Source organism: Arvicanthis niloticus, chromosome 10, assembly GCF_011762505.2.
Source record: "Arvicanthis niloticus isolate mArvNil1 chromosome 10, mArvNil1.pat.X, whole genome shotgun sequence".
NCBI lineage: Eukaryota > Metazoa > Chordata > Mammalia > Rodentia > Muridae > Arvicanthis > Arvicanthis niloticus.
The window spans coordinates 29,139,483-29,166,251 of record NC_047667.1 but is presented as its reverse complement, the minus strand read 5'-3'; the positions used below and the strand labels follow the sequence as shown (position 1 = coordinate 29,166,251).

The 26,769-nt window shown below is 33.9% G+C and overlaps 1 protein-coding gene across 4 annotated transcripts in view; it reads right to left on the bottom strand.

Annotated features, from left to right (window-relative positions):
* Positions 1 to 26,769, bottom strand: part of Kcnt2 (potassium sodium-activated channel subfamily T member 2) — a 332,481-nt gene that overhangs the window by 61,682 nt on the left and 244,030 nt on the right. For 3 of the 4 annotated variants that reach the window (XM_076941300.1, XM_076941299.1, XM_034513149.2), the window contains exons 17-21: positions 23,679 to 23,892; positions 20,233 to 20,338; positions 16,478 to 16,650; positions 9,707 to 9,778; positions 6,749 to 6,883 (exon numbers count right to left, since the gene is read on the bottom strand). In XM_076941300.1, the coding sequence (XP_076797415.1) occupies positions 6,749 to 6,883; positions 9,707 to 9,778; positions 16,478 to 16,650; positions 20,233 to 20,338; positions 23,679 to 23,892 (700 nt within the window). The remainder of the gene's footprint in view (positions 1 to 6,748; positions 6,884 to 9,706; positions 9,779 to 16,477; positions 16,651 to 20,232; positions 20,339 to 23,678; positions 23,893 to 26,769) is intronic. The other variant, XM_034513150.2, reaches the window with a different exon arrangement.

Genomic DNA, 26,769 nt, shown 5'->3' with positions numbered 1-26,769 from the left:
CCTCAAAGATGTAGAAAGCTGGAATGTCAGGATCTACAGCCAAGTGACAGCAGGCTAACTTTAGTCTCTTTAGCCTTTTATTGCTCACCTCTATCTGACCTAATATTCTTATAACTTATAATGGTTTTATACTCTCCTTTTGAAATCTAACACACCACTATCTTCCACCAATCCAAAAGTTAAAAATACTATCAGAAAGCATCTGAGACTTACAGCAGAGATATCTCTTTTGGTGCATGCCATCTACCAGACACCTCCAATGATGAATTCGAAAAATGCTTTGATTTTTTTTTTACTTTTATTTTTATTCTTTAACTATAAAAACTTCATGAAACTGTTTCCATCCTAGAACATGTTATTTGGGACAACCTGAAGCTGTGTGTCTGGGTCATGGTCAGTCACATTTGTGTCCAGTTTAATCTGTCTTCTATTTCCTTGAGATGAGAACTATGATTATTTTTATGGATATTAAGAATATCCATAACACTAAGAGTCTATATAGGCAAATCTACCATGAGAGAATGAAAAAATCAAGACTATAATAAGACAAAAAATATCCTTGCCTAGAATTTGCCTATAATTTATGAAATAAAATCGGGTGAGGAAATAGAGGTAGGAGGATCTTCAGTTTGATATACAATGGGGATCTGTCTCAAAAAAAACCTCCCCCCAAAACAAATACCAAATAAAGTAACAGTGTACTATTGAAGATATGGCTTAATAGTAGAGCACATATTCAATATTTGCAAGGGACTATGTTTAGTTTCAATTGCTGCCCCAAAAAATCATTAACAAATTCAAAAAGACTTATTTAGGTTATTCTGGTGAAAGAATTCATTTGACACAAAACACATCATACTAGAAGCTCCTTGTGTTGCTGTCATCACTGGACAATTTTGGGATCACTAATCAATCTGATGAGAAAAGAAGGGACAGATAGAAGGATGTGATTGCTTGTATAATCTGTATTCTAATGACCCACGTATATGTCACATTGCAGGAAGAAATCTTTATGCATCTATTAATAGTTTAGCATGTAAACACTACTAATGATTTGTACTGAGTTAACAGCCCCTTACTCCCAAGTCCAGATGGCTCTGGAGAAATACAAGGTTAACTCTGACAGACACTAACCCCACTCAACACTTCATGAAATGCCAGAGGTAAGTCATCTTGAGAATATCAGTGAAAGGAATGATGACAGGAGAACTACAGACCTGACAGGTCTCTGAAGTGTTACTGACTACCTCACCAGAGGGGCAAGACTGAGTTCTGAAATGATTGACTGCCTCTGACCCACTCTTATACCAGAAAGCCTACAAGCTGGAGATGACATGCAAAACAAGTTATTGGTATGCTAATTAAACCACTGTCTTGTCAAGTCACTGGCTCTCTGACTAAAGCACAATTTAAAGATTCAACTTCAGTTTTTAGTTTTAGGTAGCACAAATGCAAGTATTTATTTTACTTATTTTTAAAAGTGTGTGTGTGTGTGTGTGTGTGTGTGTGTGTATGTGTGTGTGTGTGTATGTCTGTGTGTGTGTACATGTGCATGCATGCATGTGAAATGCTTGGAACCTGCTTGCTAGAAATTTGCTCTAACCATTCTACTCATGGATGTATATATGTCTGTCTGTAGGTATGCATGTATGTATGCATATACATATATATATATATATATATATTTCTTTGTGTAATGTCATTGTACTTTGCCTTTTGCTTCATACTCTCTCTCTCTCTCTCTCTCTCTCTCTCTCTCTCTCTCTCTCTCTGTGTGTGTGTGTGTGTGTGTGTGTGTATGTGTGTGAATTTTCTCTCCTTCTCTTTCTCTCTGGACCCAAAAAGTTAAAAAGAGTTCATGGTTTTTCTGCTGAAAACAGGGACTGCCAGCCCCAGTAAACTATGCTTTATTCCAATAGAAAAAAGTCTGCTGAGTAACTTTCTAAACTACTGGCTGCCATAGGCAGCAGCCTCTGTAGGTATCTAGATACAACCCTGTTCACCAGCTCAAATCATTGAACCCTAAGGGCTGCCTGCCTCGGTTTACCTATCACATGGTTGTCAAAATTTGTGTTCTGTTCATATTTGTTTAGGGCAGAGATATTTTCAGGAATTTTCACATCAAATTTGGAATATCACCCCAAATCTCTCAAGACTGGGTTGTGAAAACAAAAAAGGGAATCCTAATTGATTTGCAGAAAAACTGATATTACATATATTTCATTTGTATAAGAATATGATCTTCTTGCTGGATATAATAAAAATGTTTATGTTTAACAAAAAATTAAGACAGTGCCTGAAATTATCTCTGTTAAAGAAATGAGACAGTTTCCTCAGTTTTGATCTGTCTTATCTTACATAATGAATCTGGACACACACGGGTTTTATGGATGCCTTCCTAGTTTTCTTTAAAAAAAAAAAAAAGCAGAACATCTTAGCACAGCGACTGCTGTTGAACATATCCATAATGCACTGTTTTCTGTCAAAAAATTAACCCAGAGCATTTTCACCCCTCAATATGAAAGTGCTTGTCTGTGATGACTAGGGAGCATCCTGGAGCAGAAGTGGTCATCTTATTGTAACTTCACTATGCAGATAAAGCTATGAGAGCAAGGATAATTTCTGACTACCTTACAGGAGCAAAGTAGAGACAGTGTTGCGTGGGCCCATACATTGGGCAGGTTTACTTAATTCTGCAAACATTTGTCCTTAACCTAATCCTTAGGCTATTTAAATTAAAATGTCTCAAAGACAGTCTGAAGATGAATGTTGGATCAGTGGACCCTTTTTTTCTGAGGTTTTATTCCATATACTTGATTAACTTTCATTTTTCTGCTTTTCACCCTTCTGTTAAACATGTCATGTCAGTTGTTGACGGGTGTAAGAAAAGGGAGCCTATGATGAAGGATTGCTTTCAGAACCTTGTCTGGGAGGAATGTTTTTCATTGTTAATTGATGTATGATGCCATAGTCATTTATGGGTGGTGTCATTCCTAGGGTGTTGAGTCTGGTTGTATACAAGAAAGCAAACTGGACACATAAGGGAAAGCAAGTCAGTAAATAGTGTTCCTCATTGTTTTCTTCTTTCTACTTCTGGTACCTTCCTTAAGCTCTTGCCCTGGCTTTCCTCAAAACCATGCTGGAATTTGTAAGCTAAAACATACCCCAAATTGTTTTGGGTCAAGGTGAATTGATAATAGATCTGGTCTATTAGCAGGCATGAAAGGATGAATGGCCAAATCTAGCCTGTTAAACTGCCAGAGCACACAGTTGAACAGGCTAGACAGCATCTTTATACACTGATAATAATTCTAAATACAGTAATTCTTTCTAAACTGCTCCAGCAGAGTGATTTACATCACAGATTAGGTGCTAATAAATTTGATTTGCACATTTTGACACTGATAGACTCATTCCTGTTGTCTTGGTTGTTTTAAATTTTCTTTCCTTTATCCTGTTGATGGAGAACATAAGTTTCCTTTTGTTGCCTCCTAGTTCTGCAGAATTTAAAACAGACTCAGAAGGAAACTGAAGGGCAGTATTCTTAGGTTTCACAACTAAGACAACACCCAGGTGAAAGAGAGATTCCATCAGCTGCAGGGAGAGAGAAGGTGGATTTGAGACAGATAAACTTGGGTTTTCTTTGTCAGAAGACACCGAGGTGCACAGGCTAGGCATAGGATACCTGCCAGCACCATCACTGAGTACTGGGTAAGATGTATTCAGGGTAAGTGTGAAAATGCCAGAGGTGATGAAGACTTTAGGATTTTGTCTGATATTGGAAATAAATTGATATATGGAGGGGAAAATATAAAATTGTGATTTTAATCTGAAAGTTGGCAGGTTTCTTAGGATCTGTGAATTAAAATATGGACTAGAGGGCTAAAATTTAGTCTGGGTAAAGAGAGAAAACCCTTCATTTAACTAGATGCAGTGAAATGGTTGGTTAATCAGTTGATGATACTATACAAAGTGAATTTATGAAGATTTAGGAACATTACAAAAAAGAAAGTTAAAAAATATTCAGATGCTATGGAGAAACTGTGAGTGTGGAAGGTAAAACAGTTTAAGAATTCAAGGTCATGACCATGTATGGGAGAATGAGGGTAAGAGATTAAAAAGAAATTTATACAAGATTAAATATATCGAAACATGAAGCATTAGAGATAAATCAGGTTGGCAATAATCATATTAAACTTGAAACAAAAACCTGTAAGCAGTGCAGAGGAGTGACCAAGAAGTGGCATGTGACTGACACCACAGAAGGAAAGTGCCCACCCGTCTTACAGAACTTGGTCATTCACTAGTATAAAGATATATCTTACATTATAGAAATCTATAGATATTTTATTTTGATTAAGATTAAAATAGCTTTACAGGCATAGTTATCAATTCATAACTTAATCCAAAACCGCAGAAAAATATTTTATGTACACTTTGAAATAATAACTATGCCTCTGTAGAACCCACAAACAAACACAGAAAAACAAAGGAAATTTATTTTAAATTATTTGGTTACCAGCTCTTGTTAAATCCTGCTGGAATCTATTCACCCCAAATGCAATAAAAATTATGCAATTTCTAAAATAACCTATTTTTATTTATTTTGGAAATTAAAATGGTATTAATTCTCCTCTTTGCCACCTTCAAATCCTCCCTTATATTCTTTGTTGCTCTCTTTCAATAAATAGCATTGGTTTCATTTGTTATGATACATATGTTCCTAAATATATTAACACAACCTGCACACTCCCAATAAGGCTATGGGTGCTTATATGATTTCATACCTGACCACTTGGAACTGAATAACCAATTGCCATTCCCTTTACTGTAGAAGACTTCTTTCCCTGTTCTTAGAAATGCTAGTTAGTTATAATTCTTTGCATAAAATTCAGAACTCCTTAAAAAGATGAAACTAGTGTTTGAGGGATCATACATTGTTCACTCACTCATTCATTCATTTATTCATTGATTCATCCATCAGCCAGGTCCAGAGAAGGGCTGATTTATGATCAGTTGTCTAGTGGTATATATCTTCTCTAAATGACTCTTGTCAGTTAGTTTGAAATGAGTAATTAATATGTTGATACCTTTCAACAAGATAATGATTTATTTCTGTCTTAGAACCAAATAATTCATTCAAAGAGTAGATAATGAAGATTAAACCAATTCTACCTGTGGTTAAAAAAAACTAAACACAGTATATGGTAAGTAAAATAGCATATTTAGTTGGAAAACTTTCTTCTATAAAAACTCTAATTAGCTTTTGTGAAGCATGGAAGAAAAATGTATATCACTGTCTGTGAACCTAATCATTAAGTAATTTCTGTTTTTATTCTCTAAAGAAACATGTTGCTTCTAAGGGATGCATTTTCGATATGACTTACAGTAGTTTTTAATGCACTATTCTGGGCAATCATATTACCTGTATTCTGCATGAACTACCACAGTGTAAGAATTTCACAGTGGACATTCTTCCCACTAGAGCTAGAAGTTCTTGTGCAAATTAGGCATATATTTTCTGGGTGTGGTGACAACAGATTCTGTACATGTTTCATCTCTAAGTATTACTGCCATTTCAAAATAGGTTAATTAATTTTCTCAGGATCATGGATGTGGGAAACTGAATTTCAATTAGGTTAGAAACACACTCAGGTTGTAAAGTTAATGATGTCAGGAAAGACTCCAGGTGGACACTGTACCAGATGGCCTTTGCTGCTATCTGTAATAGCTTCAGTTTTATGATTTTCCATTTGGTCACATAAAACTGGCAGCTATATGGCTTTAATTATACTGCATAATATTTAATACATCCTTTAAAAATATCAAGTACATTCTACAGAATGATAGGTTTTTGATATCAAGATATCAAAATAATGATATTTTATACATATATAAATTATAAGTAGACTTGTAAGTGATACGTTAAGATTTCGAGAAAGAAAGGTCCTAAAATCACAGTTCAAATTGTCACTCTGACTGGGGCTCACACGTAAATTCCTACCTTTGAACTATGAGCTCAACCTATAAACAGAGGTAGCCATTGTTACCAATAAAGGTACGAAGATGAAGGGAAGCAGGGTGAAAAAGTGGAAGATATTAGAATTATCTTAATAGTTCAGCAGGTTACACATTTCCTTTGGGCATCTAAAAACTCTCACAAAATGGAAACTTTCAAATGTTTCTAGACCAATCCCACGTGACTCAGATTTGTGATTTATAAGTGCTTCTTACTCCACTTCTTACACGGGAATATTTCTCTGGTCAGGTCTGCCTGTCCATGCCCAATGATTGCCAAAATGGAGGTTTACATCTGAACTAATTTAAGGAAAAATGTAAAAAGAGGGAGAGTAAGGTTGCAAACTCATTCCAATACTGAATAGATTACAGCTTGAAAACATCGCAGTCCTAGATGTACGCAAGTCTTGGGTCACTGCTAGGAAAGAAACCCAAATCAGAACACAGTCTGTCCTAAATCATGACAATCACTGTACATAATTATTTTAGAATTTATTATGAAGCTCTAGAAAAAATATATCATTATTTAAAGAAAGAACTATTAACTTTATTCTGTACCAGTCACATTTTATACTACATAAGTATTTGCTTTATGATCGAATGAATAAACAGATACCCTAAGGTCAGCTTCCATGTCCCATGTCCACTCTTCATTCACAGATTTAATCAAATACTTTACATATAGAAAACGCAACATAAACAATCACAGGGCTAGGCTCCAGATGCATACCTGAAAAGAGTCTGCACATTCACAATTGTCTTGGCATCTGCCATGTAGTCTTCCTCTGCACTCATGGTGCTTTCTTTGTCCACAACTACCATGTTGGCAGCAAAGGTCACTCCACACCTGAGCAAATCATCTAGGCTTTGATAAAAATTTACAAGGAAAACAGAAGAAGGTCTTTAAATAAACAACAATAGTGCATTCAGTAGTACCTAAATCTGCTTTTTGGTAGGCTTATGTATGCATCCTTATAGCTGAATTTATGGAGAGTACATACAGATAGACACTAATGAGAACTGTAATGCAATATGACCTGCTGATATAAAATTCAGAATTCGTCAGATACTAACAGTTCCGAAGCATCCATATATGGAATCTCTGCTCAGTAAAACTTGGTATATAAATAGTTAAATAGGAAGTATGACAATGATTCATGCTTTTATCTATCTAATATATCTTATATTATTTCAAGGGCAAAAAATTTTAATTGGTTCAAGTTGCTAAGTAGTATTTGGTGAGAGTGTAAGAGGGGTAATGACTTATTAATTTGGACAATAATCTAATGTAGAAATACAAAGGTATGTGATATGAATATATATATTACCAATTTTTCCTACATTACAATGAGAGGTGTGTGTGTGTGTGTGTGTGTGTGTGTGTGTGTGTGTGTGCATTAAAGCAAATTTTCAACAAAAATTGAATGGTTCAAGTTTGTTTATCTTTATGAGATAACACTAGAAAAAATGGGTACAAGTAGTTGTGAACTATTCTGGTCAGTTTTCATTCTTATTTCTGTAAAATGTATTGACTGGCATCTTTTCTGCAAATTAAAGAAAAGGATGTTTACCATTAAGGCTGAATCTGAGCATATACTAGTCACAGTGTCTTTACTTTTTAAAGACTAGAAAAAACAGGACAAAAATTGGGTGAGACTAAACTTATCCTAGTAAAAGGATGGAGTAGTTACACAGTTCAGCAAGGACAGAGAAGAGAATCCGTTAATGTCCACACCTCCTGATGCAATCTAACAAAATTAAAATGTGGAAAACTGCAGTCACAACTGATATGAACTGAATTTAGTTTCAGGGCATCTCATAAAAGCACATGATGGGTTAACAGACCTCAGAGGCCTATTATGAAAGCCTCAGTCTAAGACCTCTAGGAATAATTTGGGGGTGGGATGGGAACAGCAATACTGCATTTGAGTTTGAAGCAATTCTCTGTGACAGATATTTTATAGCTAAAACTGTTTGTACAGCATTCCATCCCAAATAAATTCCCCATGAGAATATTGGGCAGAATCGTAACATCCAATCAATATAATGATCGTCAAGATAAATCTCTAGAGTTCTAGATTTTCCCTTTGTGTAGGAAATTCATTGTACTTCTTCCTAAATCGATTAAATAATATTTTAGAAATTATCAGGCAATGGCTGGGGCTTATGGGCGCAGTAACATGCTTTTCAGGATGTGTGACTCCTTAATTGAAGCCACAGAAACACAGCAAATAGTTAGTTAGATGGAAAAAGAAGGGGACGTGGTCCCTTATGGAGAATTTGGTGATGACTAAATCATCTCAGTTTTAGTCACTTAAGAGTTTCAAGATATTTCCTTGTATTTTTCAGCCTTTATAGCCTTTTCTACATCAAAATTCTGTCCTATAATTTTATAGAACAAGAGAAATATAAACTGGTAAGAAGTCAGTTTTACTGAGTCAAAGCAGAATGATTTTTCAAAATAGAAGATAATGCTAGAAACACATTTTTCTAGGAGAGCTTGTTCTAAGTTTCTTGAAACACCTTGGTCTCATGTGCTTTCATTGGCTTTCTCCTTAAAGTATTTCCTGCTATAGTGACTCAATACTTATGACTGAGATGATATTAGTTAAACATGTAAAATATTCAGGTCCCAAAGGCCGTACTTTTTCTAATTAATTCCTAACTTTTTTGAGTAGGTTATGAACTTATTCTTATGACTCTTTGCTATCTTCTCTCTGATACCTCTCTGCTTTTCGATCTCGAATTGTCTTTTTAAAGCATGCTCCTTTACACTATTCAGCCACCAGATGGCAATAGCAGCCAATGAAACCCATTTGAGTGGCAAACTCAAAAGTTGTTCTAACCAGGGATACCTTTTTACTTTTGCATGACTCAGTTTTTCCAAGTTGGAAAATGTGAAATTTGCAAGTGTGAGGAAGTATTCTTGTTCAAGTGGGTTTTATTTTCATGAAAATTTCAAACGTAAGATAACAAGAACTATATTGGGACACTACATGTACTCTCTAGTACACAGACATGCATATAGATATGGTGACCAACCTTCAATAATTATTAGTCTAAAATCAATCAATCCTCTTTCATCTCATTCTTTGGAATTTAATGTTCTTAGTTTCCTTTTTGACCATCACAAATATTTTACAGTATTTCATGCTATTAATTTGTTGCTAGATTATTTTTCTGATTCATGGTGTCACAAAAATGTTCGTGTATATTTTATATTTTATGTTAATACATTGCATAATTGCATAATAAGATAATTTTTCAATTAGCAAGAGATATAATTATGAATTCTGAAATTTTCTTGGATAAATTGTCACAAATTATTACTATTTACATTGAAAGTGTGGTAATGGTCTCACTGCGATGTGGAGTTTTAAAACACTTTTGGATGCCACTTTAATCAATAATATTACTGCAAAGACTTGCTGGCTTTGCAAAAGCTACAAGACTGAAAGAGCTTTGCAAATGTGTGGACCTGACCAATTTGACATGCAGCAAGGTCTGTTGCAATTCAGCAATGGACTACAGATTAGCAGTATGATAGGAGCATGTGCTCTGCATGCATAGGTCACCATATTTACTGTACCAACACAACAAAGTACACTCATCATGCAGGAACAAGACACAGCACTTGACAGATCACAGGACACTACACTCGTCATGTGCCATAGACATTGTCACCTACTTGTCAATAGAGCCCACCATGTAGTAAACCATTGGAAACCAACAGATTGCATCCAGAAAATGCATATCTGGCCTATGTAGCAGATGGGTTACAAAATGAAACATAGTGTCACAACAGGGGTTGCACTTCTAGGGAAGGGAAGCAAGTTTTTTTAGTTTGCATTTCCAAAGCCAAAGACAAGATACATCCTACATTGCCCTTTTGCTTGAGAATATATTTGCACTTCTTATGGATCATTTGATACATTAAGAACTATGAGTTATAAATCAGAAACATCATGGCATAATTCTGAAAAAAATACTGAATTATTACTCTTAATTATGACAATACTTATTAAATAATTCAGTTACTCAATGCAGAAGGGAATATGAAAATGGTCAAATCATTGTTATTTTTTGAGATGATTTTAAGCACTACAAATGCCTCTAAATAGTAATCAATCAGCTTGTGTATCAAGAGGGCTTTGCCAAAAGACTGTATATATGATTCCATAATTTACATCTCAATATGTCTAGTTTATAGTCTACATATGCATGGAAAAGTTGTTAACATACAGTTACAATAACACTACTTCACTTTTGACTTTACTGTCTTACCAAAGTAAATTGTTGAACAAATTTCCTTATACCTAAAATCTTTATATGTAAGCACAGCAAAACAAAGAACCATAGAGATCAACCTTGATTAGAGATGACTTAATACGTTACATCCACTTTATAGCTCTTAATTTATGCATGCACTCACTGACCATATATATACCCAAATACTGTCCATGGAACTTTTGAATATATTATTTTATATATTCAGTAACAATCAATTTATAATATATGCAGAAGTTTAGATGCATATAGAAAATCATAAGAATACAATGTTTTATTCTAGAGAAAAAAAAAAAAAACACTGGTTGCACCCAGGAAATAGAATTGGAGAATATTACAGAGAGATAATATTTATTTTGGGTGTTAGCAGATGAGGAGCAATGTGGCACGTACAAAACAGGAGGGAAATTCCAGGTAAAAATAATGAGAGCGAAACTTGCAATTTCCCAGTAGTTGATCCCCAGTTGGATCAATAGTACTCCTTAACTATTTTCTTCCTGTTGATTTCCCTCCCAACTCTTTAAATTCTAAATAAAAATAAAGTTTAGTAATGTATTAAAACACTTTTAAAAACTTAATATCTAAGATATGTATATACATATATATATATATTTGCAGGGTTTAAGATAGACACTTTAATTTAGTTTCTATATACTTTTTTGCTTGTTATCATTAGGAGGGCAATATTTTATGGCTCTCAAGATAGTTTATAATTTTAGAAATGTGCATGAAGATGCAAGCACCAAAAATGCAGAAAGATGAAGGTTGTTTTAGTCTACAAAAACCTTTGTGCTTGTATCTTTTGGGCTAATTTAAATTTATAAATCATTTTATACTGGCTTTTTAAATACCATTCTGAATTATTAATTTTAGATATGTACATGGGCATCCATGTTATATATTTTAATCTTGAATATTGTTTTAGGATTAGATTATTCCAATTTCTATATCGTATTTCTCTGAGATTTTTGTTGTTGTTGCTTTTTTTGTTTTTGTGTGTTCTGGTTTTTTTTTTGTTTTGTTTTTTCTCATGAGGTCTCTAGTATATACTTTTCAGAATTCTTGCATAATTGAATTATTAAATTCTGTAAGAAATGTAGATTGTTCTGAATAATAAACTGTACTCAGATCTTTGGAGAAAATAAGTTTTTGGGCTATAGCCACCGTCAAGTGAGAGATAAAATTCAAGATGAGACTATTATATTTTTTCCTCTTATGACTGGTAGAGACAATAAACTGTAATTGTTACAAGAAGTCCCTTTTTATAGGAAACCCATGAATTTTATTTATGATGTATTTATAATACATATTTTAAATGAGCAAGATATCATCCAAATTATTACAACTTGCTTTTAGAGATTTGTATGATTTCAGCTATCCAAAGGATAATCTAATTACCTAAACCCTGTAAATACATACTTCCAGTGAAACACAGTAACTAAAGACCAATCTGTGATTTAAAAGAAACTAGAAATATAAAGAAACAAGCAACCTTGCGTTAATGTATTTTATAGCTGTTCATTTAGCTGAATTGACAGCAGTAGTTAACATACAAGGCTGTTTAATAATTTAATTACACATAATTGGTCAATTTTCCTTCTCATTTGGAGACAGTGAATTGGCAAGCATAACTTTACATTGAGAGGCATTATTATTGAGATAATAAACTCGTTGAAAATATGTCCCTTGTCTTTTTTAATGATATGTATTCAAAGTATGATGGAATGCTTAATAAAGAAGAAAATTATTAATAAAACACAATAAACTGTGTGCATTTTCTGTCTGTCAAATAGAGAGGCTTATCTGTTCTATTATAAGTCACATTAAAGAAACATGGTAAAAGAATCAAGGAATTTTTTTCTGTAAACTTCTTAAAAATCTTATCATATAAAAATAAATGTAAAAGTTGTTATTTATACAGCATATATAAGACAAGTTTTTTGCACATACTGAAATAGTTTAGCTTTTTCTTTTTTAAATCTAAGAGACAATGATAAGTGTGTCAAGGAAGTAGACGTACACCTAATAAGTTTGTAGGCCAAAGTCAAAAAACAGAGACAAAATGACTCACTACCAATGAAATCAAAAGTTGAAAAATATCCAAAGCAGCCAATGTTTAAAAATAGAAGTAAGCTTATCTGTTAATTGCAGCTCGGAGTGTAGTGTCTAGTAAGAACCCAGGCTGTGAATATAAAATCTTATACCTTCATAAATATCTCACAACAATACTGTACATATATTAAAATACTAAGTAGATCAACATTGCCAGACAGTGAAATCATACATTTTGTAGATTTGCAAATTTCAGGAGAACCTTTTCTGTCCAATTAAATTATTATGCATAATATTTCTATTTTAACATCAAGGAAAAAATGTAATATACTTTTATGATCAAAGTTAATTTCATTAACATTTTACAATTACATGTAAGTAGTCTTTTTATTCTTTTAATTGTTTGATCAGGGTCTGGAGAGATGTCTCAGCAGCTAAGAGCATTTTCTGCTCTAGGAGAGTACTTGCTTGATTCCCAGCACCTGCACGCCAACTCACAACTCTATGACTCCAGTTCCAGGGAATCCAAGGCATTTTTCCCCCCATTTGTAGGCACCATCAAGCAAGTGTTGGACAGACATTCATAAAGGCAAAATACCCATATACATATAAGTTTTTTAAATTTAAAGAGTATAAATTTATTTGCAAGTGCTTAAAATCAATGTGTACATGTGTGTGTGTGTGTGTGTGTGTGTGTGTGTGTGTGTGTGTGTGTATGCACCGGTGGTATGTGTTCAAAGCATGGGTGTCTTACACACTAGGCAGGAACTCTTCTACTAAATAACGTCTCCAGACTCTGCCTTGTGATCAACTGGATTTTACATAAAACATTTCAGTAATTTAAATACTAACAATGTTAAAGTTGTTATAGGAGAAGAAAATCTAGCACTTTCAGGCTGTTGCATATGTCAGATTGTATGCTAGTACGTTACATATATTATCTAAATCTCAGAATAAGTTGAATTTTCTTATCCTTTTTAAATTAAAGAGAGAGTGAGATAGGGTAACAAGAATTAAAAAAAAAATGGTCCAGGCTGCTCTAGAGGTTAAGTTTAGATATTCTCTCAATACTGCCTGAAACAAAACTGTACATTACTATAGGATAAGGGGGTGCTGCATTATCATATATTTTAGCAATAATTTGTAAATAAGCTGAAGTGCTTAGGTACTGCATACAAAGAGTTGATTGATTTAATAAATGATCAGTGTAAAAATTTATGGCATCAGCATAGATCTGGCCTTTCTTTGTCTAAAGAAGTTTGGGTAATATATTCCAGCTTTGACTTCTAGCTAAATTTTAGCTAGATGATCTTTAAGTTAGAGGCTATAATCAAAATATTGGAAAACATTCTAGCACCACAAACAAAAGAGAACAGATGGTGAAACCATCAGAACTGACAGTACTCTGATAAACTGTGGAAAGATCAGAGTGGCTCTGATGAGCCACAAGAAAGATGCTTTCATGTCGCTAGACTTTCACTTGGGTACCAGTGAAATGTGCAAGTCTTTCTAGCTACAAACATTCTGAACATCCTGTTATTTGTTGAAAGTATAAATTGGATTTACATTTTAATACTTCATTATTATGACACTTACTTTCTTGTTATAAGGAATCAATTTGTAGATTTGATTAATTTATCTCAATAGGCACTCACTTAATATTAGCTTCACTGCTGATTGTTTAAACTTGGTAAAACTCAAAATTAAGCAATAATTGCTAAAGTTTATGGGATTATAATTATGAAAGTTCATAGAGTATATGGGTCTATGTTAAGAAGAAAAATCATTATTTCCTATAATTAGGTATAATACATTGCAAAATAAAAACTAATTTCAGGCCAGCAGGTGTCTCATTGTTTCAAAAGACGGAGGACGTACTTCATAATATTCCCATGAGTGTTATCTATTGAAGTTCAGTGTCTGAGTCTTCATTTCATCAAAGCAAATAAAGACATGTAAAAATGTTAGATGTCACTTTTGAGACATACACAGGAAGCTAAGTGTTTTTTTTTTTATCATGTCCTTGGAATTTAGTAAAGAAATTTAAATACTTATAATAATACATGTAATATGATAATAAAATAACTATATTTATTTTGAGTATAAACAAAATTCTACTTAGCAGGAATCATCAAACAACAGCATCATGTGGACATTTATAATCCAAACGGCCAGCAATTTTTAAAGATGATGTATTTTCAGTGGTTATATATTGGAAATTAGATGAAATCGTGGCCTTTAAAGCTAATTGCAAGCAATATATTATTCAAAACCTATGAGTTAGGTAAGATTACAGAGGTTAAGAACAATGACCTTATTGGTGTATATCTGGCATTCATCCTAGAATTGACCAGGGGAATTTTGTCTGATGTTAGTACATTTTTAGCTCTGATTCGTACCATTGATAATGAAAGTTTATTCAAATGTTGAAATTAAATGTAAGCATTTAGATGGTTAACTCCTTGAGTGTATCTTTCTGGTGCCATTATTTTCATGTAATATAAATATATAAAATAAAATTAAAATGTGAAATATAATAACTTGGAGTGATTTTCAACATTTGCTACTGTTATAAACAATGTGCAGGAAAAGAACACTAACTTTTTAAGTTAGTCTTTATGGTTTCATTCCAATATGATAGTACTGAATGGCTATATGTACACTTACAGGGAAATAGTGGCCAGTCAGTAATCCAGAGAAGGCGAGTTTTCAGGTGTTGTGTGTGATGAATCACATTCAGAATTTAAGGCTACATAAAGAATCACAGGACTAGATAATCCTGATGAACAAACTGATCCTCCAGGAATCAGAAATGTTAGTGACTTTTCATTCAAAACCAAAAGGAAGTGGATGGCTTGGCTCATGTTAGATATGATAATGAGGTAAAAGACAAATGACTGAGTTAAGGTTACTTTACAAGACTGGAGACTGAAAATGAAGAGTATACCCCTCGGTTTCATAAGCAGAACACCACTTCTAAATTTAGAGAAAATGAATATTTTTATGGGGGCTAAGGAAGAGTTATGAATCAGGACCCCAGATTTAATATTGATACAATGTGAGGAAGAGGGCAGATCAGTCCGGCCTGAGGATTGACAGAGGATGCTCTGCACACAGTTCCAGGTTTTTTTTTTTTTTTTGAAGGTTCTTACTTCTTTATTTTTATGATAGGGGCTTTAATTGAGTCAATTGGATCTAATCATTCACAGTAAGCACACTTTATGATAGTCTGAAAATGCTTATTTTAAATTCTGTTTCAAGGGTTGAAAAACAACCCCAAACTGAACATTTGATTCAGTTCAGCAAAGTGTCTGTAGTACCAACTTAGTTTCCCTGCAGAGAACCTCCAGAATTCAAAGTGTTGACAAAGCCTGGAAGGAGCTTGACAATCCTTCTATTGTTATAGACATCCTACTCCCTCACTGTCACAGTACTGAAGTTTGCTTTCATGTGCTTTAATTTCTTCTAATGCTGCACCCATGGCAACCAATTTACTCACAGTTATAGTTAGGCACACTGTAACTTGACCAATAGTTTTGACCATTTTATTCGGGAACCTATGCATTCATCTGTAGGATTTTCATAATGCTTAAGTAATCATATTTAACAAAGTCAGTCACCCTAAAAAGTTCCAGACATACACTTGTGATACAGCATAATTTGTTTTCTGTTATGGAATATGAACATTAGCATAAGTAAAACACACATTGACATCCCATGGTATAACATATAAATGCACATCAATAAATGCTTCTCTGATAATAAATGACTGAAGAACGAAACTGTCCAGTTTTGGCAGGTATCTTTAAAGCTTGTTAATTAAATTGAGAAAATTGACAATAGATATTTCACTGACTTGTTTCCACTGGTCCTATGAATAAACCCACTGGTCCTGGAGTAGATGACCATGTGCATATTAATTTCTAATAAAAGTATGCAGTGATATTTAATTAGAATTGATGAAACATGATCATAATGAGTAATGTTTAGCATTATAGCATAGACTCTATCGCCCAATGATTTGTGCACCATAATGTATCTGATTTAAAACTATAAGTAAATATGAGGAAATGTACAATTAAATTAAAAATTCTGTCTGTGTATCTTAAAATATACTTACGGGTTATCCAATAGCAGAACTATGGGATTTAATTCTTTCTTTGGTCTATAATATGCCCTGAGAGGTACAATAAAATTATATAATCCATTTCCAGCTGTTTCAGCTGCAACTATAATTAGCTTATTTTTGAATCCATAGGCTTTTGCGTCCTCATAGTAGTTATGCTGGCAACTCTAGAGAAGAAAAATTATACAAAGAAATGCCATTTTTATACTCTACTAACATTTGGTGAAAGAATTTAGGATATATGGTTATGTAAAATTTAACTACCTAATTCTCTAACAGATTGGAGCACAGTAGCATTTGTCTTTGCTCAGTTCTCCAACTTGATGTAGGAAATAAAAGTGTGATTGAAAATGAAAAAGAGTGGGGAGTACACAGGTTAATGCTGAGAAAGAACTTATGTGCACTGGTTGCACTGCAAGCTAAAAGTTGTGACTATAGCCATACATGATCTGTTTTGTTATAGCATGGACATGTGACTTCTGTTTCCAAAATATATTAATTTTATGATTAAAAAGCTTCAGAAATAGTCCTAGTCTTAGTTACATAGAGTGATATAATAAGAAAAAAACATTTTAAAATGAAAGGAAACAGAAAACAAAGGAATTGGGGAAAGTAAAGTAAAGAAAACTGAGCTGTTTAAGTGCATAGGATGCTTAAAGAGTAAGAATCAATACACAAGAAAGAAAGCACAACAGTTGTTCAGAACTCATCACAGAGCTGGGAAGAGAACAAAATTGTTGGGAAAAATGTTGCTATTCCTGAGAGGTTAGACTCAGAGGAAATTAACTAACATTACTAAATCAAGACAGTTTTCAAACTCAATTATCTACATGCCTAATGGCTACAATGGTTTATTTCTTCACCATTATATGTCTCTACATGGACTTCTTTTTATTTACCTGGGTTGATGTTAGTCAGTTCTGTCTGTGTTAATTACCTATGAAGTATCCTTTGCCATTATCCCTTAATAAAATTATTTTTAAAATGGCAAAATGAAGCACAATGTGAGAATAAAAACAATTAAGACTTACAAAAACTTTGCTGTTACTGAATTCAGAAAATAATGTTAATTATGTTTGAAGAAAAAAGTAGAAGCCCTTAAACAGTTAACAGTTAACATTTAATATCCAAGGCAGTTGCTTAAACACACTATATTTTTGTATATCCTCTCAAGTTGAGCAAAGTAACCCAAAAGTTAATTCAGAGCTAAAGATATAAGGCAATAGTGAAGCAATTTCCAGACTTGGTTAAAACACCAAGCTCAATTTCCAATGCTGAAAATAATTAAAACAACATATTTAATGCAACCTAAAGAAGCAACTGCAGAACAGAGATGAAGATATTATCTTTAATGCAAAACACTGGACAAACCTAAAAGCTAGAAGCTAAAATAGAAATCACAATTAGAAGGAATCTTTTTCAAATAAATATTGATTGAGGATTTTCTAGAAGTGAGCAAGCCATAGACCTCAGAAAAGTCAGTGAATAGTAATCTTGAATAAACCTAATTGCATAGAATTATGAATGGATAGACCAGCCAAGACTTTAGGATCTTAATCAGCCAGAAAGAGTAGCTATCAATAATAATGATGTATGTCTATACTGACCAGAAGGACAGAGGTATTGAAGAGATTACTGTGGAACTGGAAACCAAGCAAGCTGTCCCTCTAGGATGAGAGTAAAAGGAGTCCAAGGAAAAACAGAATAAGAAAAAAAATTGTCAACCTTGAAATCTCATTGGTAGAAATTCTAATACCTGAAAATGAGGCAATATAAAAATAGTCAAAAAAACAGTAGAAGAAAAATATCTAAAGGAATAGAACAGTAGAGAATGTGGGCAAAGGTCTTCATAAGATGCAGTGTGGAGAGGTCTTAGTTCTGATATTCAGATTCTAGAGCCATATAAAGCCCATTCCTTTTTTTTTTTTTTTTTTTTTTTTTAAAGCAGGGGGCACTAAGAGAAGGGTTGAAGAATACCGATCAGCTGATGCTTATAAGAATTAGAACTTCAACATCCATGAAACATCACAAGGGAAGACTTCATATGTTTATGAACATACAAAAGGGACACAGTTAAAGAAATCCAAGGAGACAATGTGAAAATAGTGTTGAGAAACCTTGGCCAGAACAGTTAGCTGATACCATGTCAGAGTGATACAGAGGTCATACCAATTCATATATTTCACAGACACAGTGGGTCCAACTGATGAATGCTATTTCATAATCCCAAAGAAAACATCCATTTTCAGAACAGATCCTATTATACCAGCCTAATATTACTGGTATAACAAATAATTTTTATATAGTCATGAAGCAATAAAGCTGCATAATTTTCCTGTATTAATGTAGCAAAAGGTTATTAGTAATCTGCTTTTCAAGTCTTCTACTGTACCCTGTCTCTGAGAGCTGAGCCTTACAGTGAGAACTAAATGAGTTACTTGAAGATAATTCAGTTCTACTCTCTTGATTTCCTGATGGTTTTCCCACATCCTATAACTATATGGTTAAAAAAAATTAAGTACATTAAAAATAAGTCCATGCACCAATCATGGTCGCTAAAATTTGTCATGCTAATAACAGTCTTGAAAGAAAACATCAAAAGCTCTGTAAATGAAAAAGAAAATGTACCTGTAGAAAGAGTCAATGAAGATGAACTACACTGAAACTTTACATCTGTTAATTGAGCAAAGCTGACAAGAACTCTCAAATGCTTCAAAAATCAAGGAAAAGAAAGGACATCAAAATAGTAACCAATGGTCTTGAAAAATAGAATTCCTGATGCCAATGAAATGTCATGGGATAATTAAGAGCAAGAGAAAAATGCACAGGCCAACTTCAGATAGATAAAGCTTGGAGTTTACAAACATTCTCTCTTCTTTAAGAGCAGATGCAGACAGTATTTGTAATAAAGAAAAGAGCAAAAATAGTAACAAAATGAATGAAAACCCAGCTCAGTAATCAAATGCCTCAAGTTAAATGTAAGAACACAAGCCTACAAAGAACACTACAGAATTCATAGCATTAAAATTATATTTATTTTACAGATAAGAGAACTGAACTTTATTTGTGATTTTTCTCAAGTTGCTCAGGCTGTGAAAGGGTACTGGCATTATAACTCAAAATCTAAATAAAGAGTTAAAGAAGAAATCCCTGTTTATGATGCAAAAGGCCCAGATAACTCTTTAGGTTGTATTTTGTTCCATTTCAACCTGTTTTCTCATCTTTCTGGAGTTAAAATATCAAAGAAAAAGTCAAAAATGTTCACATTCTCAGATTGCTTTGTTTTGAGCTGGTTCTTTTAGGCATCCAGGCAGAAAGAGAAAACGACATAAAAAGTGTGAGAAGGAGATATGAGTCAAGACTCTTAGGTCAGCTTCAGTCTAGTCATAAATGCACGTAGATCTCATTAAGTCAAGAGATTGTTTAATAAATCATAGACGTAAGATACTTAAGATGCGAGCAAACACAAATGGTGATCAACTAATAACCAAAGTGGTTTAAGATTCTTGTGCCACTGTTTTTCTTTTTAAAAACATACTTACTGGTAAATATAATTGGATAATTAAACAGAAGAATAAAGCATAGATGTAATTTTTTAGTAAGGGCAAAAAGTAAAACTGACCACTTTGTATAAAATGTTTATATGCTGCTATATTTTAATCAAATACTATAAAATAATTTCATAATGTGCAATAGCTTATACTATAATTTTATTATTAGAGGAAATAAAATCAACAGGAAAACATTACCTTGTCTAATCTTAAGCAGCAAAAGGGCACTTTTTCTTGAAGTAGATGACAAAAAGTAGGTGAACTTCCTATGTATGGGGAATAAGGTGGGTAGCCTTTGGCATACCTGAAAAGCAATACCAGATGTTATAACTTGAGTAGTCATGGATGCTGGAACCCACAGATTTTACCAAGATCTATTGTGTGTTTAAATGCAATTAGTGAATCTATGATTGCGAGGCAAATTATGATAAAATATGACTGATTATAATGTCTTATGAATTGTATTTTTACATACTGAAAAATTATTTCCTGTCATGTGAAAATTATATAAACTTGAAGTTCTCCATCCATGAACTCAGCATCCTTGTAACATAGCCATTCACATTCATGTTGAATTGAGTAAGGGGCCTTTTGTCCTTGATTCAGAGAGAAATGTGAATGAATGGAAATATGTCATAGTTGTTTCTTTCTAGAAAACGTTTCTCAATATTCACCCTTGGATATATAAACATGTATCCATAACAAAGAATAATATCATATGTTACAAAGTATATTTAAAGCAGACTGTATTAAGTTTGGTTATATTATTATTCATTAGCCATGCACACATAACTAAAGGAAAGCAATTATTTTAATTAGTCGAAAACAGGGTATTTCCTGAAATTGTTCTTCAAATATTATCAAAGAAATTTAGTTTTGTTTACTGATTTTAGAAACAGCCACCTGCACATTTTGGCTACACTTGTTTGAAACATGGAACTTCTAAAAGGCAGAAGCTTAAATGTTAATTAGTAAATAAAAAGAAATTACTCAAAGCAATATTTTCTCATCCAAAATGGAAGCTCTTGATTTTTGGTAACTTTTCCCAAGATACCTTGAAATTAAGGCCTTATTGAAACTATTTCCTAGATACAATTGTTTGGGAGGTCAAAATGTGCACATCTTATAAATTTAGAAGCTGACAAACACTACTACTACCATAATATGTGTTTGATTTTCCCATTAAAATTTACTTCTACCTCAATATGTTTTAGAAATCTAAAAAAGAATTTTGTTCACACTTCAGAACATCATTTCCTACAAGGACGGTGGCCTGCAGGGATGTTTGCCCAGTCTGCTGGTGTTCCCATTCTGTTTTCTACAGATATACTTGCATATTTGGTCTGTTTTAATGACAGCCCAGTTTTTGTAAAAACATTATATGAGCTTAAATGAACTTTATTGTGGGATATGATCAATGATGACTGTGTGTATATCACTAATCCCAGTAACAACATTTACAATGCCTAATGTCATCAGTCACTCATCACAACACATCACAGAAACAATTTCTCCCTCATTTCAATTAAGCTTTATATAATGTAATGAGGTAGCAATGATATATGATTCATAGACAAATTATAATGATATGAATAGTCTATTTGTAAACAGGTAAGATGAAACTGGAATGGAAAAGAAATCTCTGAGATAACAAGGTCAATAGTGTAGGCTACTGTTTTTCTCAGCTTTTCTACAGCAATCCATATAGCCATTTACACATAAATATTTATAGTATGTCTAAATGGGATGGCTGCCACACAGGTAGGTACTACAAAAGACTGGAAGCTTAGTAAAGAAAGAATATGTCTTTAATTTGTAAATGTAAACTATTGCTAGCTTCCAGATAAAAGGGAATGAATGCTAAAGGCTGAAATGAGAAAACACTTTATTGAGAAGTCTGAATAGGTCATTGGGTAAACTGTTGAATTTCATGATGGTTAATCTTGCTTGTAAACTTCATGAACTTTAGATTCACTTAAAAATTATATCTCCATATTTCCTCCCATGAGTATTTTGTTCCCCTTTCCAAGAAGGCCATCTAGAAATGCCCCACCCACGGATCTATCCCATATACAGTCACCAAACACAGACACTATTGTAGATGCCAAGAAGTGCTTGCTGAAGAAGCCTGATATAGTTGTCTCCTGATATGTTGGGGGCCGACTATTAGCAGAAAGTGGCTATCAGCTTTGCAGCCATCTTGAGCCATATACCCTGACATGAGACTTGGATTACAATAGCCTACAACAGCTGAGCACACTCCAATAATCTTGGTTTAGATACCTTGGGTGTTTGAGATTAAAGGTGTGTAACTTAGAAGTGTAGAGATCAGAGTTAGAGACAATACCTAAGGGCATGATTATAGGTGTGACTTAGAGGCATGGCTTAGAAGTGAGAGATATAAAAGGCAGAGGCAGACAGTAGAGAATCAGACATTAGGGAGACACAGAAGAGAGGAGACACTTCAGGGAGTACAACTTGGAGTAGGAATTAGGCATTAGGTAGCAGGCACTTGGAAGAGAACTTGGAAGAAGTAACTTGGAACTTGGAGGATTGAATTACACTCTGTCCGGTCTCCATTCTTCGAGTCTGTCCTTACCCTCTCTCTTGCTGAAACCTGACCTGCAGACCAGAGCAGCAGCCCGGGCCTCAACATTTTGCTCTGGCCGCAAAATTTTTGGCGCCCGAACAGGGACTTGAGCTTAGACCTCAACATTTTTGGCCGCCCCAACGTGGGTCTAGTGCAGTTCCCAACACTGATAGATTCTGCTAGAGCCTGACAAATACACAGGTGGATGCTCTCAGCCAACCATTGGACTGATCACAGAGTACTCAGTGGAGGAGTTAGAGAAAGAACTAAAGAAGTTGAAGAGGTTTGCAACCCATAGGGAGAACAAAAATATCAACCGACCAGACCCCCCAGAGCTCCCAGAGACTAAACCATCATCCAAAGAGTACACATGGAGGGACCTATGGCTCCATCTGCATATGTAGTAGAGGATGGCTTTATCTGGCATCCATGGGAGGGGAGGCCTTTGGTCCTGTGAAGGCTAGATGTACCAGCATATGGGAATGCTAGGGCAAGGAGGTGGAAGTGGGTGGGTAAGTGAGGGAACACCTTTATAGAAACAGGAGGAGGGAGGAGTGGAATTGGATGGAAGTTTCCAGAAGGGAAACCAGAAAAGGAGATAACATTTGAAATGTAAATTAAAAATATCCAATAAAAGAAAGAAAAAAGAGAAATATAATAAAAATAATAAAACTTGCAAAAAAAAAAAAAACAAAAACCTCTAGGTAAGGATGCGTTCATATAAGACTAACTGATGAGGGAAGAACCACCATGAATTTTGGCAGGATTATCTAAGGGGTTAGGATACGAGACTTAACAAAACGAAAACCAGTTGGGTACTGGTATCTCACTCCATCTCTTCCTTAAAACTGAGTGCACAATGTAACCAGCCATTTCCTGCTTTATTATTAATAAAGAGGTCATGACTTTGAGAGGGAGTTAGGAATACATGAGAATAGTTGCAGGGTGAAGTGGAAATGGGAATTATGTGACTATAGTATCCATGTAATACATTCTCAAAATTTTAAAATAAGAAAAAAAGTGAGCAAAATGCAACCTAGAAAATCAAACCTACTCTAAATTTGAAGATGTTTCTTCATCTGGTGTAGTTTCATCTTCTGACTGGTCACTTAGAAGATCACATGTTTGAATGGATGATGTATCTGCCACCTCTAAAACAGGAGCAATGCTAGGTCTTCTTAATTCTTTGCCTCCCTCTGAAGGAAGAGCCAGGGTAGGGCCACTTGCTGCTCTACAGCTTGTGTCTTGCAAGTCTATAGCCACAGTACCTAACACAATCGAATATGAAAATCCATTAGCACATTTTTACTACAAGTGACATAATGATAATTTGACGGTGAAATCTAATGTCATTATCATGCACGCAGAACTCAGAAGGCAGAGACAGGTTGATCTGTGGGAGGTCAATGGCAACCTGATCTACCAGCTGGGTTTCAAGCCAGTCAAAGCTACCCAAAGAGAACCTGGATCAAAAATTATTTATTATAGATCCAGTTTCTTGTGATGAGGGCTTAGATTCAATTGAGGATATTTAAGAGGCAGTGAGGTCTTTAAAAGGTTTAGTCTCTTGCAAAGTCCTTACATGAGGACCAGCGTTCTGTCATTCCAGTGTATGAGCAAAGATGATGATGATTATTCGATATCAAATTATAGGACAACTCTGTCTCACTGGGAAAGAAGGAAGGTTTTCTAGAAGTAATGAGAGAGAATCTTAAACAGATAGATAAGGAATGTAAATTTTATGAAATTAATTTATTGATGCTAAAGAAATTGATCTGGGATGCTGTTATCATAAAGTTGTAACTTGAGTGCACATCTACTAAATTAACTCTATAATGATCAAGCTACTACTTCAAAACAAAAAAGAAAATAGGGCATGTCAGGATTCTTTTCAAGTCTGATCAAAAGCAAAATGAGATCATCCTCATTTTACAAATGTGTCTCTTCATGTAAAACTGTCCCACATTATGTGTTAAACCCTTCCTCACTTTCAAAGTGAAATTTATATAACCTCCTTGTCAATACATCTGACAGTACATCACATCCAAATACTTAATTGTTTTCTTTCCTAACAAAGGCCACACATAGACAAAACCATGTGTAAATGGATGCTCTGTTTGGTCTGTTGTCAGTTATATGGCCTCTACTGATATCTTTCAGGATCTCATATAGGTATGGGAAATTTATAATCAACAGAAAGATCTGAAGAAGCAGTTAGATCTGCAGGAACAAGACTTTCCTTGCAACATCTTTTTCTCTTATGAAGCTTGGTCCTTTCTGCGATCATTCCCTCTGCAATAAATAGTTAACCTGTGCTTTAGAGGTGGGCAACGAGTGTGCAAATTCTCTTTTTTTTTTTCTTTTTCTTTTTTTGTCAATGACCATTTTTTAAAAAATCTTCTCTGAAAATCAATTTTTAGGATCACAGGTCTTCAGACTATAGTAACTACTGTATTTTATTAATTCAGTTATTCATCAGCATTATTCTATTTTTTTATGAATCTCATAGTATTTGTAATAGTTTGCTAAAGCTTCCTTAACAATTTGGAACACATTCGATGCCATAACAGAGACTATTTTTCACAATTATGAAGACTGAGATTTCAGAATAAAGGTCTTCACATTGTGATTTTCTTCAGAGGATTGAGAGAAATAGATTTGTTATCATTCCTAGTTTAATGATTGCCATCCCCTCAATTATCTTTTTTCATCAGTTTCCTGTAAGTGAGCCTATGTTGTATTTCTTCTTCCTGCCAGTTCACTAGTCACATAGAAATAAATAGTGGTAACCCTAATGACTCTATTTTACCTTCTTTAAAAGATAAAATTCCCAAATAAAGGTATATCGTTTTGAACTGGGCAATGTATTAGTTTCACTGTATGAGATTAGAATGGTAGTCTCAATTTTCTTCTCTTTTTCTGTTTTGTGTATATGTGTACAAGTGTGTGAATATGTCTATATATTTTTGTGTGTATAGGTATACAGTATAGGTGGAAGCACATAACAAGTATACAAATATATGTGGAGTCCAGAAATATGTGTAGAGTCCAGATATCAAATTCATTGTTCCTCAGGAATTGTATCTTTTGTTTTTGGGAACAACATCTCTGAATTGCTGAGGGTCAACAGCATTAATGAGATGTCTGTACAATACCCATGCAGATTGTCTTCAGCTCTTCAGCACTAGGATTACAAGTGTGTGCTGACATGCTCAGCATTTTCATATAGATTCTTGAGAACAAACTCAAGTCCTCATGTTTGCATAAGCTGTGTATCCACTTATCTATCTTACAACCCTTCAGTCTTTTATTTTCACTTAGATTATGTTACAGGTAATATAAATGCTGGTTATATTTACTTTGCACATTTAATCTATGAATGGCACTATTGTGACTTTCTGGAATCCTTCTTAACCACAGCATGATTGAAAACCACTGAACACTGAATTCAGTTACATGACTACAGACTGAGGTAAAGATAGACATGAAGGGCATGGTATTTGAAACCACATCAAAAGCTAACCATTTTGAGGAACTTATGGAGGTGCGAAATCATGAAGGTCAATAGCATATGTATGTGTATCATGTTGGGTATGTATGGAAGGGTGTAAAATTAGCAGCTTCTGATTGGGGGTGGGTGGGAAATGAAGTTAAGGATAATAAGGCTAAATAGAGTTCAAGTAAAATATGCAAAACAGGGGAAGAGAGTGACCTCATTGAGTAAGCAAAGACAATGAAATTATCTAAAGGGAATGGTATATATTCCTTATGACTAGAAATCATACACACTTACAGGTTTGTAGGATGTTTACTGGGAAATTTTTAATGAATTTTATCTTAACTGGATATACATTATTACACTGTGTATGTGAATGTCATAAATGTCAAAGTCAATTATGGGGACATGATGAAATGAGAGTTTTGAAAATAAATTTTAAAAATGACTGGAAGTAGTCTCAATTGGTCATTGAACAGACAACAAAAGATATACAATACAAGCACTTACGATGAGACACATAAAGTAATTACTAAATACATTTTGGTAATCTTGCTTTTTTAAATCAACGGTTTAAAACTTTTCTTCTGTATTATCTAAACATACATAGTTTATAATATACACAAATAAGTTTCGAGGTTGACCATGA